Source organism: Pyrgilauda ruficollis, unplaced genomic scaffold (genome assembly GCF_017590135.1).
Source record: "Pyrgilauda ruficollis isolate IOZ18807 unplaced genomic scaffold, ASM1759013v1 scaffold3, whole genome shotgun sequence".
NCBI lineage: Eukaryota > Metazoa > Chordata > Aves > Passeriformes > Passeridae > Pyrgilauda > Pyrgilauda ruficollis.
In genome coordinates, this window is record NW_024524377.1 from 19,062,315 (window position 1) to 19,075,247 (window position 12,933).

A 12,933-nucleotide genomic window follows, 5' to 3' on the forward strand; every position below is an offset into this window, starting at 1 on the left:
TTTCCAGGTATTTCTTTTTTAACTCAGCTGCCCCAATACTCTCAACAAACATACAAATAGCACATTTTTGGGTTATTTCTCATGCAGCACCATTTTAAATTATTTGCTTCTATTTAGGACTGGTAAAAGAGTAAAACCTGATCTTTTTATCTTCTCTATCACTGTACTAGTAATTTAAACACTTTAACATTTTCAAGTGAACTTTGAAATGCTTACTAACAGAATACAGAGCAATGATCCACTTTGTTTTATCAGATCTGGCATCCCCAATTGCACACTTTGAGGTCAATCTGTCACCAGCAGAACGATCCACTTTGCCTTCTTTGATGAGAGCGGTACTCTTGTTCTCCAGCTAGCAACATTATAACTAGAGCCATTCAGAAAGCCACCAAAAATCCCTCCAAATTCCAATTCCCTTACAGTTGTCAAGGCATATGAAATACAGCAAACTTAATGAATACCAAATATCACTGTTTGTAAAGTCAGTTAATTTCTGACTATATGCATGGCAATATGTTTAGCACTTATGAATACTCAGTATATTTAGCCATATGAAATACAGTGATTTTAATTATGTCCTGCACTCATTTTCCAAAGACCACGAGTACTCAACCCACAAATGCTAAGCAGGATATTAACAGTAAGTCCAGCAGTATAAAGTAATGAAATACATGTAAATTGCATATAGCAGATTTACCAAGACCTACTCATGAAACACTACTGTGCAGAAAAATGTGCATACATTAATAGACTTTCTGGATGAATGATAGTAATAATGTGTGCCAATGCCAAATTCTTCTTACAGCATGAGGGACTAAACTGAAGCTTGGAAAACTCACTTGCCTACTTGGCATCAGAGAATTGTGATTTTTTTGTTGTAAATTACCAGGGCATGTAATTAACTTCCGCAAATTTAATAAAGAAATAAGCAGTTGTGAGGATTATCACTTCACACTTCAAAGTGCAAGTGAATTCCCTATGATCCTGCAGGCAGTGCAAAAGTCTCCACTGCTACAGAGTAACTGTGAGTACAGTAAGGTTTCTGCCCCCACCAAGGGACATACGGAGTGTTTTTCAGCATCTTATTCATTCCCTTCAAAACTTCCAAGATGCAAAAATTTACCATCTTCCTGTAAAAGCTTCAAAAGCACTTAAATACTTTTTATTAAAATGTTTCAATTGTCTAAAATTCTATCATTTACACTTCTCTGCTGCTAGGAAAAGCTACAAGGAGTACCTAAACATTATCTGTAGCTCTTAGTTAGCTCCTCTCACTTCACTCCACAGTCCAACACCATTGTGTATCAGTAATGAATGTGGTAGTGTATAAATGACATATTCTGACTTCCCTAAAGGATCTGGCAGAAGGTATTTCTCTAACAAATCACTGCATATACTAAATAGAGTCAACACCGCCTACCCAATAGGTCTCAGAATACAACTGTAAATAAAAACCCCAACGTGTGCGTTTCTGATGGCACCCCAAACAAACTCTTTACCTTTCACTGGTTACCACCTTTCAACAGCCCAAAAAGGCCATGTTAATGACACACACATCCTGAGAACAGTAACTTACAAACAATGGGAACCTGTGTAGGGACCAGAACTGCCCCACAGCTCTAGTGAAAGCAAACCATGCTTTTTAATATGAAACCCTGAAGTTCATGCACTGCTGGGCAGGGGCAAAGGGAGGGTGGATACAGTATTTACCAACACAGCACTTCCCTCTTGCAAGAGTGACTGAGAAGTCTGGAGGGTCACAAGCAAATGAAGTGTACTGTAACCAGAAGACTAATGCAATCCTGGAGTATATAAATAGCCTAGTGTCCAACAGGAATAATTTTAAACTTATCTCTGCTGAAAAACTGGGAAAAAAACCCAGAGGCTTTGAGAAAGTGATTATGCATGAAGATTTGGTGCTCTTAACTTCTATGTTTTTATTCTTATTGCATTATTTATATACATATACCAAAAATCTCACATCTACAGCGTTTTTCACACTAGCATAGAGAAATCAAATGACTGCTAAAGCTTGACAAATACAGAATAAAACTGTGTCTTATTTCTAAATAATAAAGATAATTAATTACTGGCATAGCTAATACAAGGTAAAGTAATTTAACTCTAGTCAGAAAATATTTCAATAAAGGTTAATTTTTCCTGTAAGACATACATTCCATTTTAACCACAGCTGTAAGAATTAAGTTGGGATATGCAAGGGATCAAACTGGGTAATTATTATTCCATCTGGCCTTCAAACTTCAAAATGGTTTTGCAGATACAGATAGAGAACAATGCTATTTGAGGTACTCATAGCTAGTTTAACTGTGCTGCACCAAGAACAATTTACCGAGTACACACAAGGTGGATGGAGTGCACCGAGCCCAGAGTCCTTCCTTGGTTTTCCTTGCAAATCTTTTCACTTCTTTGAGTACAGCCTCAGCTGTCTGCTCTTCCTGGAGGTTTTGTGGCAATTTAGAAGATTGAGGATGAAGTGACATGGTAAGAATTTATTCTAAAAACACTGTTTAAAAACAATGGTATTTTAATGGATAATTAAGACAAAATTTGCAGTTTAAAGAAAAGGCTAGATCATGTTTTTTCGTTGTGGTAAGTGCTTAAATAAGCTGTAGCAGCTGGGTGCAGGAAAGAGAACAAGCCAGGTAGTGCACCAACCGGAGTGACAATGAGTTCTTGTGTGGTACAAAACAATGTCTAATCTCTTACAATTCCCTTGCTCACTGACTTTAATAAAAATACAATGGGACAAGTAATGGATTTAGGACAAGTGTATTATCCTTCCTTCTATTTAATACCTTCTCACAGAACCAGTACAAGCTGTACATGATATAAGATTTACTTAGAACTAGATGCCAATAATGTTTATGAACCGCAACAAACATTTTCACTCAAAACATCCTACAGGCATTCCAAGCAATGTAATTCATGTTAATAATCCCTAAATTCTCCTGTGTGGGTCATCGTTGTGGGCTCCACAGCATTATACATGAAACAACTCAGTTACATGTCGCTTCTTAAAGAAAAAAGCAAGCAAGAATAAAGAAAGCAGTCTATCTACAAGTGACTATTTCCAGCATTTCAGAAATTCAGAACAGGGAAATTGCACTGAAAAGTACAATGAAGTATCTTTCACAGAATTTCATTAAACTTTTCTTATTGCATTAGCCAATCCACAAAAATTTTCAAATAAATCCATGTGTGAATGCATTTGTTGTAGATTTGTGTGAATTAAGCCAAATGAAAAAGGTGTATTTTTCAGAATACAGTTATTTGTATATAGTGTTATTTTAGCATATGCACGTACAGTTTAAAATTACTTGGATCTACACATACCAAGAGAGGCATGATTTAAAAAAATTAATTACTTTAAGCTACTTGTCAAATCTACACAGTAAAGATCAGCCTTGACAGAAAGTATTTAAGCACTGACTTCTCTTTGTCTACTGATAATACCAAAAAAAAAACAAACGTGTGTTTATACATTATGTATTTTTAAGTCAGGCTTTACTACCAATCAATTCACAAACATCTGCCATGCTACATTCAAAATGTTCTCCAGAATGAACTTTAATTTCCTCTAAATACCACATTAAGCACAGTAAATGGTCCACTCAAGATTTTAGGCATAATTATATGCATTAAGAATATAAATATTTTCTCGATTCCCTATGATTTAAGTTAGCAATTGTAAAAGCCATCAGCAGAGAGTATGTCAACAGTGCATGTGTACACTGCTCCTTTCTTTCCCTCTCCTGTGGAACAAACTGGCCTCTCAAACTCTCCTCACACAAGGAGACCAAAGAAACTGGCAAAAAAAATTTATACAATTCATCGCTGTATTTATCTTCAACTTGGAATGAAAGAAAGGTGAACATTCCCAACTGACATCATCAGTTAGAGGAAATAAGAGTTCATCCATCCGTGAGAACTCTGGCAAGTGCTTGCAGCAAGAGGTCAGCAAATTCTGCTTGGCACATCCCATTCATCAGAATATTGCAGGAAGGAAAGATTTTCATCCAGTACATACAGGTAATAAGAACAAACTGAATCTACCAGCTCTTTGCTGTATGTGAAGTATCGCCCATACCATATTGGTGATTTTAACAACAAATGATGAACAAAAGAACAGCTTTCAAACAGTTACTATATTCTCAGGACAGAATCAAGACATTAAATGTAAGGGAGGAGAATGGAAGGGATTAAAGCTACTTAAACCACCATTAGGAATATTTTGCTTTACTCTTCATAGTACATATATGCTGACAAATACAATGACCATACGCAGAGTCATTGCCCATCACAGTAACAATTAGGTCATTGCCCATCAAACAATTATTAGGTCATTGCCCATCACAGTAACAAAAAAAAGCTTGATGCCTTTCTTTTAAGTTGAATATGCACTAGATGGTTCTGGTAGCATTACATTAAAAAGGAGTCTCTAACTGGTCTTTTCATAACTGCAATTGCTTTTCCTGTTAAAAAATGTGCTTGATTTGATAAACTCATTTTTTAAATGACAGACTTTATAATGGAGACTTGTAAAAGCATCCCATTCAACGCAACACTGGACATTTAAATCCAGTGAACGCTGATCCTGACCTACTGTAGAAGCCACCTTTCAACAGAAAAATGGAAGTTCAAATGCTGTGCACATTGATTCTGACCTAAAGATTGTGTCTTCATATCACTAACACCAAAAATCTGCATCAACTCAACTATAAACAACACCCTTGTGGGTCAGATACGTAGATCTCAATACTGTTAACTTAAGAATTCTGTGCTGGAATTCAAGATTTTGGGCACCAACAAAGGGCTCAAGGAATTATCTGTTGCAGAGCCATCAATTTCTAAGGACTAGAACTGAATCAGGCTGGAAGGACATTGGAAGAGAATCCTGAAATAATGTTCACTTCACTGTATTAGATAGTATTAACTTAGAGACTTGTCTCCAGGACTGAAAAATCCTACCAATTAAAAATATATATTTAGAATTAATTTTATAATTTGTGCATCCTGATTTATAAAGTCATGCATATTTGAATTTTACCTTGAAATCCCCTGCTATCCAAAATGACAGATCAATAATAAGCTAATAATAAAGTTTAACTCAACATCTATCTCATGTCTCTGTATATACCAGCACCAGACAGATTTAAAATAGAAAATCAAAAGTACTCTGATTGCTTTCTGAAATTATATTTGCACTGTTTAAATACATGCATATAACAGGAGTATTTTTATTCTAAAGGTATATCAAGTCTGAAAGACTAGTACCCTTAGTAATAGCAGACAGTCATTTCTGAGAAGGCAGTGGGAGTACTTGCAAACCAGACAATACATGTGTAAAGGAAGCTATTCCAAGCTTATGTCAACATCACATGTTGGTGATCTTGGACCACATTGGGCCACTGATTTTTAAGTAGAACTTGAAAATTATTTCATTGATAGCTCCTTAACAACAGCCAGCTATTTTAATTCTGCTGACAGGGGATTGAGAAATCAATGCTCTGAGAGACAGGACAAACAGTTAACACTATTCAACTGCCAAGCCAAGTCAATGCACAAAGGTGGATTCACCACCTGTAGGCAATGTGGGCTTAGGCAGAAGAAAAATTATAATTAACAAGTTATAACACCATGCAAAATGCAGGCAATCAATTTCAAATCTCAGATTTAAGTACTGCTGACTGATATACACTGTCGATTTTTTATTATTCTTCTCCTCCTAAACCTTTTGGAGATTTCAGACTACCAAGTTACAATTGTGGTGGCTTATTGATAAACCAAATTTTCTAAAGCAGACAATTCATATTTATAAAATGAGACAGATGACTTCTATAACTCCCAGCCAGTTGAAATTCTTGAGACATTCTCAAGCATCTTCAGCTTGAATTGTTCCAAAAGGAATGGGGGAAAGAAAGCAATAAAAGAGAGACACTAAAATTTTAACATAGTGCTTAAAAACAAAACCAAAACAATCTATGAATATCAAGTTTTTTCTTTCATAACCTCCTGGTTTTCCTGAAAGGAAAAATAACTGAGAACACTTGGTGCACAGACAAGAGCTGTTTGTTCCACATCTCTGCTACAGAAGAATATTGCTAAGAACAGAATATTAGCAATGGCTGTGCATTATATTGGCAAATAATTAGAAAAGGCAAATCCTGAGAAGTTCTCTCCCAGTCCTGTCCCATCCTCTATTTTTTTGAGGACAACCTGTTTGGGAAAAAGTATTGATTTAAGGCCATACTGTCTCTTCATAGTTTGGGGTTTTTTTTTGTTTTTTTCACTGGAAAAAGCAAGCCTTGAACAGTAGCTGCAAGCTGTATGGAAACATTACTAAGTGTGCTGGACAGGGAACTCTCTCTGTGATAGACAAGCTAAACGCAGAATGCAATGGATTGGAGAAGTGCAGACTGATCAAACAGACAAAATACACTCCTAACATTTGGCTACCACTTTAGAATGGAGGAATAATCTTTAACTGTTTTTTTCACTAATCACACATGGTTTCCCTCCTAGACCTGTAAATGACTTACTGCATAGTCAATCCTGCTATACTGTACTATAGTATATTATATATAATGCAACCACAGGCCTTCTGTGCAACACAAAACATGAAAGCAAAAGAGGCAAGGCAAACTGTACAGGAGTGCCTCCCAACCCCGTGGATGAGGATCTAAAGCCCAGTAGTGGCCGAAAATGCCCAAGAGCTGCTGTTACACTCCTGCAGCTACACAAACCTGCTTCTAGAAGCTGCATAACTGGACCTAAAGATTGATTTACCAGGAGAAGAAAGGAGCTTTCACAGGCCTTCTCCATTAAAAAAGTCCATTTTGCTAAGTCTAGTCTATATACATTACAATTCAATCATACAAGTCACAGGGAAGAGAGGCAAGAAGGTCCAAGATCAGCAAGATTCACAGGCATTATGTCCCACACTTCCTTGAAGAGATTCCCTAGTGACTATAGTTCCTACGTGCAGCCTTTGTCTCAAGGGAAGCATTAATTTGTGCCTCCCCACTCTGTTCAGCCAACCCTTCCCAGGAAACAAAGAAATTTCACGCCTTTGAAACCTCTATTGTTGTTGACAAACTCAGCTGAGACTGGTCATGTGTAACAGCTATTATTGGGAACAGAACTGGCAGAGCAACATGACGTCAAGAACCTGATCTCTTCTGTGCATGTGTTCATAAAAACAGGATTAAGAAAACACAACAAATGACAGGAAGTGAATGTTACAAATACAAGGTGACAAAGTCATTTTGACAGGTGAACTACAGATGAAGTAATAGTAAGGACACTGAAGAAAGAGGCAAAGAAATGGATGAGAAACTGAAGCTGGGTAAAGAAAGATTAATAATCAAGATTCGAAATTCCTAAATTTGAGGTTTTTATTTAGTGTCTCCCTTAATTTGAGAATAATGTGACATTTTCTGTTTTCAAAGACATACCAACTTCCTGTGGTTAAAAAAATGACTAAGAGCAACTCTTACCATATAATCATAACTGTACCTACCACCCATTAAGTTACACGATTACTATTACAAATTCTATTTAAAACACACTTCAGTTATGATTCTTTATAATCACAAAAGTAACAACTTCTTCCTTTGCACACGAAGAACATACACTGTGATATAAAATCCTCAAAGCATCCACAAAGGTACACTCAAAAACTAGACAGGAATGTTCCATCACAAGGAGCTGAGCAAAGCTGTTTCCAGAGACAGCCACACAACAAAGTGAGTGAGAAGAGCTCCAGGCTGGGGCAGAACAGCACCACAGCACTCCTCATTTTCATTCTGTCATAGAATGTGAAATTTAGCTTTCGGATGAACTTTGAATTTGCTATGGACAGGATTTTTGCTTGCCCCTTTCTTCAACATGAATTAAAAGGTGAAATACTGTGTGGATGCTATTTGAAACTGCAGGATAAACTGCACTGTTCGTCTAAGCGTGTGAAACCTTTTGTGAAAGATAAAAATCGCTGCCCACATGTACTCAGGGCCGGGTTCACATGACAGATAAGACCTGAAATGAAGGTTCTTAAATGAAGGTTCTCTCTCTCTGGGCTTACATAAAGCCTTTAAATCTTCCAACAATAGCTATTTTTTTCTGGCCTAGACGAATCAAGAAATAAAACAGTTTTCATGCCAGATGAAGACTACTTCTTCACCAACAGAAGCTACCACAGAAGTGCTTTTAAACACTGCATCATGGAGCTGAATATTTTGGAGGGGGATGTTCACTTTCAACTCCTATCTGTTTCCAGACACCAGGCAGGATCAACAAATTTCACTGCACTTCAATATTGACAAATTAACCTGCCAGCACCAATACAACAATGTTTTTCTTACTACTTGCTATCAAAAAATCCATCTGAGAAAACAGTATCTATTTAGTACTTACTTGCTAGACATAAATGATCTATTTCCACACTGATAAACTGCTGTAATAATTAGAGAATGCATTTTATATACCACCTGAAATATTTATAGAATATTAATGACAAAGAAAAATGAATGACTACTGTCAAAGTATAGGGGACTCAAAAGACAAGTGGCAGTAAAACAACAATTTGCAGAAAATATACTTGGAAGTTGATAATTATTATACATTACTAACTTACAAAGAAATACCACTACTACCCTGTGATAATTGAGCTCATTTAAGCAGCTTTCCACAACAACATTCTAAAATTAATTTCAACTAGCAGTCTTCATTTAACATGCTCTAAAAGACACAAACTGCAATCACACCAAAAAAATACATTCACTGGCAGGCTACAGGAATACTAATATCAGCATCATAGTAGAACTTAACAGCAGGAAGAAGTCAGAAGTAACTCTGAATTACAACTTAGACATTGATGCAAGTTTGACATAGGATTGGCAATTCTCATACAAAGCTGTGTCAGCAAGAAAATAACAGCTGAATTTCAAAAGTTACAATTAGCTACATCTATGAAATCTTAGTGACAGCGCAGCCAGTCAGTCTGGTATTTTTTTCAACTCATAATAATTACTTTTAAATACATATAAAAGTAGTAGTGTTTTGTATTACTCAATAAGAATCAATAAGAAAATCCAACAATACAAATATTTCAATTCAATGCTGAGAAGACTTAATGATTTGCTTTTATAGGTCATGTACTTACATATTCAGGTTTTAATTTCTTGTCTCCTCCTCTTACAGCTACTTTTTCAAGCTTATCTATGCTCTGCATGATCAGCTCCTCATCCTTAAGTCTAAGTTCTTCGTGTATAATTTCAATGTCACGGACAGGATCTACACTTCCTTCAACATGAGTGATATCATCATCTTCAAATGCTCCTGAAACAAAAGAACATTTAAATTACCTATTAAGCTAAAAAGACAAGAAATATATATTTAAAACATGCTTTAATGAGTCAAGAAAGTTTGAAACTGAAAAGCCACACAGTTGTCCCACCATGTGCAAATGTCCTGTGCAATGGTTTATATCATACCGGTTTAGTATGTTAATTTACATATCAACTCCAGGATCCAAAGCTCCCTCTCTGAATATTCAAAGTATAGCACTTTGCCATTTCAGGACAGAACTTGGAGCATTTAAGAGTTTCTCCTACAAAGGAATAGGCTGGAGCAATTTCCTGAAAATAGCTGGTGTGTTTAACAATATCTAACTCAGAAGTAGCAAACATGGTAGCTAAACCGAACATCGTGGAACACTTCAATACGCACAGTAATGATTACAAGAATGATGGAGAGAAAACCTTTCAAATCAACTTGGCAAACCTCACTGGCTGCCCAATTTTATGCATTAAGAAATGAAGAAGTTCTAGACAAAGAATTCTGAAGTTCTGAATGACTCTTAGTGTTTCCAAGGGAAACAGGGCTTAGAAAAAAAGGCCTGAAATCATCTGGCAGACCTCGTCCCTGTTTCAATCTACTTTATCACTGTGGTTCTGACGGTGATTAGATAATGAACCACTCAGACACACAATTTACACAGCAGCTAATTTCATCGGCCTGATTTGAGGGTATGGTTTTTAGGGGGCCATCAAAGAAGCAGATGAAGGTGCATTTGTCATATATGAGTGACAACCATTCACAGTATCTGAACAAAATGGTGCTGGCCCTTATTAGAAACACATGCTATTATCACATATTTAAAGTGCAGTTGAAGCCATAATTTCAAATTGCCAACTGGAAACATAAGGTTAAAACAACCAGATATTACTGACGCATGTGTGCTGACTTCATGCCCTTCTGATGACAATCTGGCAACATAATTCAACTAGGATTGAAATTATCAGATAAGCAGCATCATTTAAAAAAAATTCTGCTCCCTCCAAAAAACCAATATATGTTTTAAAAATAAAAATATTAACAGATAAAAAGAGTTTATTACTTCTCCCTGGATCAATATTCAGAGTATCTGCATGCCTAACCTGTAACATTAAAGACATGCATGAGAAATTAACCATGAAAAGAATGTTACTTGAACATTACCAAAATTAAAATCAACTGATTTCTTACACAGGAAAAAAATACAAGACATTTCTTGTACTGAAAAATATAGGAAACAGGGTAAACAACAAACAATTTGTTAACTGATATATAGAAAGTTGTGGGGGTTCTTTGTCATCATGAACATCTTAAACTTCATTTTTTGTTTTAACTCACTGAAAACCAAGATTTTTAACAACAAAGCTCTTAACATCAATGCACATGGAACAGAGGTTTAAAAGGATGTTCATAGTCAAATATCAAAATCATTTTTACATGAACTTATGAACAGTCTTCCAAATAGTGGTTATCAGAAGTTCTCTCCTCTCTCAGTAACTGTTTCTCTCCAAGGTGATCAGTGAACTCCCTGGGTACAAGCAGAATTACCTCAGCAACAGATCCTGATGCTGGCCACGATGGGAGAACAGGCTGCTCTGTCAAATGGAAACACTCCACACTAATCTATACCAGGCAATCAAGGAAGAGATACCATAGTCCTTGTCTTACATAAATCCTTACTTGCACACCTGACAGAATGAGATATAGGCTGTTCAGATGAGCAAATACTAGAGAACAGTTTAACTGCTCTAATTTACAAGGAAAATATTGAATAAAAAGGGTAGAAGGAGGAAAATGTCACCACAGAGACCTACAGAAAGTCTACCTGCCTCAGCCTTCTCAACAGATACGCAGCATTCATTCACTAAATGTTTAACTTTCTTCCTTGTATCAAGAAAAAAAGCCTCCATGATCATATAAATAATATATTATCACATCCTTCTGCATCTGGCGTGTTTTTCTGAAGGAAGGGGTAAGACTGTCTTGGGTATCAGGCAAAAAACCCGGAAATCAGTTAGTTTATGGACATGGAAGAAGAAAAATGAAAAACAAACATCGACAAAGAAATCCTCAGACTGGCTTGTCTGATACTGCTCTCTCTCATTACAACAGAATCTATGAGAAAAATAATGGGGAAAAGGAAAAACAGACATTTGGTAGTCTTATTTTGATCTCAAGCTGAATATAGCTTGGGAGAGCTTGGTAGAAAAATGAGGGAGCAAAGGTTCCCCAAAATTATACTAAGAGGGCATCCAGGTGAGGAAGCAAAGGACTAGAATGGGATAGTTATAAAACAGCAGAGACTGCAAACATGGCCCCATGTCAGAGGTAAAGCCCACACTGACGATGAGGTGTGTTTAAATTTGGTGAACCTCAAACAAACCATGTCTGTCTTCTTACTGACATAATGAGGCCTAAATTTCTGTAAACAGGAGGGAGGTTTACAAGGTTAGCAACTTTTCACACAATATCCTCTGCAGTACATGCACACCTGCAGGATACAGGCAGCTGAGCTCTGTGGTCTAGCATTCTAGGTTCTCATTAAGAAATTAATTTTTTCAAAGTTGTGCTAAAAAATTGATCTTTAAAAAAGTTATGATATCTTGGAATTTCAACAAACAACAAACTGATCTAACTACTTTATTTATTTTAAAATAATACTAATTTAAAAGCATATTTACAATTAACATCTCCAAAACTAGTCATACCACCATGTTCTCAAGACAGTATGCCCTATGGACAATGACCTTCTCCAATGAATGGAATGTAAATCCATTGTACCTGCCATGTCTTCACCAAAGCATTTACTTTTAAAATACAAGGAGCCTCGGCATTCCTCAAACATTACCCCAAACCACACCACATTCCTTTTGACTGCTTCCTTGAGTTATACTGCCTGTGCTCCCAAACAGCCCTCCTTCTACTGCAGGAACTACGGCATTCTACTGTAAGAGGAAAAAGGAATCCATCTGCCACATGGGCAAAAAAATAGCAATACATACACAAAATAGACTTACTCAGGAATCTCCCCAAGGAACCATGTGTTTGTCAACAGCCAAGCTAATCACACAGCAGTAACAAGAAGGTCAACCAGGAAACTCACTAATTAGTAATTTAATTATTTAGAAAAATCATTATAACTTCTCTGGTGTCTCTTTCGCATATCCTAGCAGAGGTAAACTATAATTTTATCAGAAAAACAAAGTTGATCAGAAGCCATGTTTTTTATTTTAAGCATCCTATACATATATAAGCCTTTTCTCAAATAATCTGCCATAACATCCTGATGGATTTGCACTCTACCCTTAAAAAACCTTGTCACTTCCTTTAGTGTACAACAACAGAGATTACAGAGCTAAAAACATCAGGCTCACTGATGTTTTTAGCTCTGCAAGTAAACATCTGAAGTAGTAAATTCTCTTAATGTTTTAGCAGTATCCAGATACTGCTATTAAAACAAGACAACTATTTAGACAGGAAGATGGTAAAGCATAACACTGGAGCAGGATTCATTTTTGCCACCTTACAGCCCCAAAGTAATGATATAAACTGAAATTACAAGAAGTAAGGAGCTTGGAA

At 36.3% G+C, this 12,933-nt stretch overlaps 1 protein-coding gene across 2 annotated transcripts in view; it reads right to left on the reverse strand.

Moving 5' to 3' along the window:
• The window catches only part of OLA1 (Obg like ATPase 1), a 92,283-nt gene that overhangs the window by 41,009 nt on the left and 38,341 nt on the right, over window positions 1-12,933 (reverse strand). For both annotated transcript variants that reach the window (XM_041473260.1, XM_041473261.1), the window contains one exon: window positions 9,182-9,357. In XM_041473260.1, coding sequence (XP_041329194.1) covers window positions 9,182-9,357 — 176 coding nt within the window. The remainder of the gene's footprint in view (window positions 1-9,181; window positions 9,358-12,933) is intronic.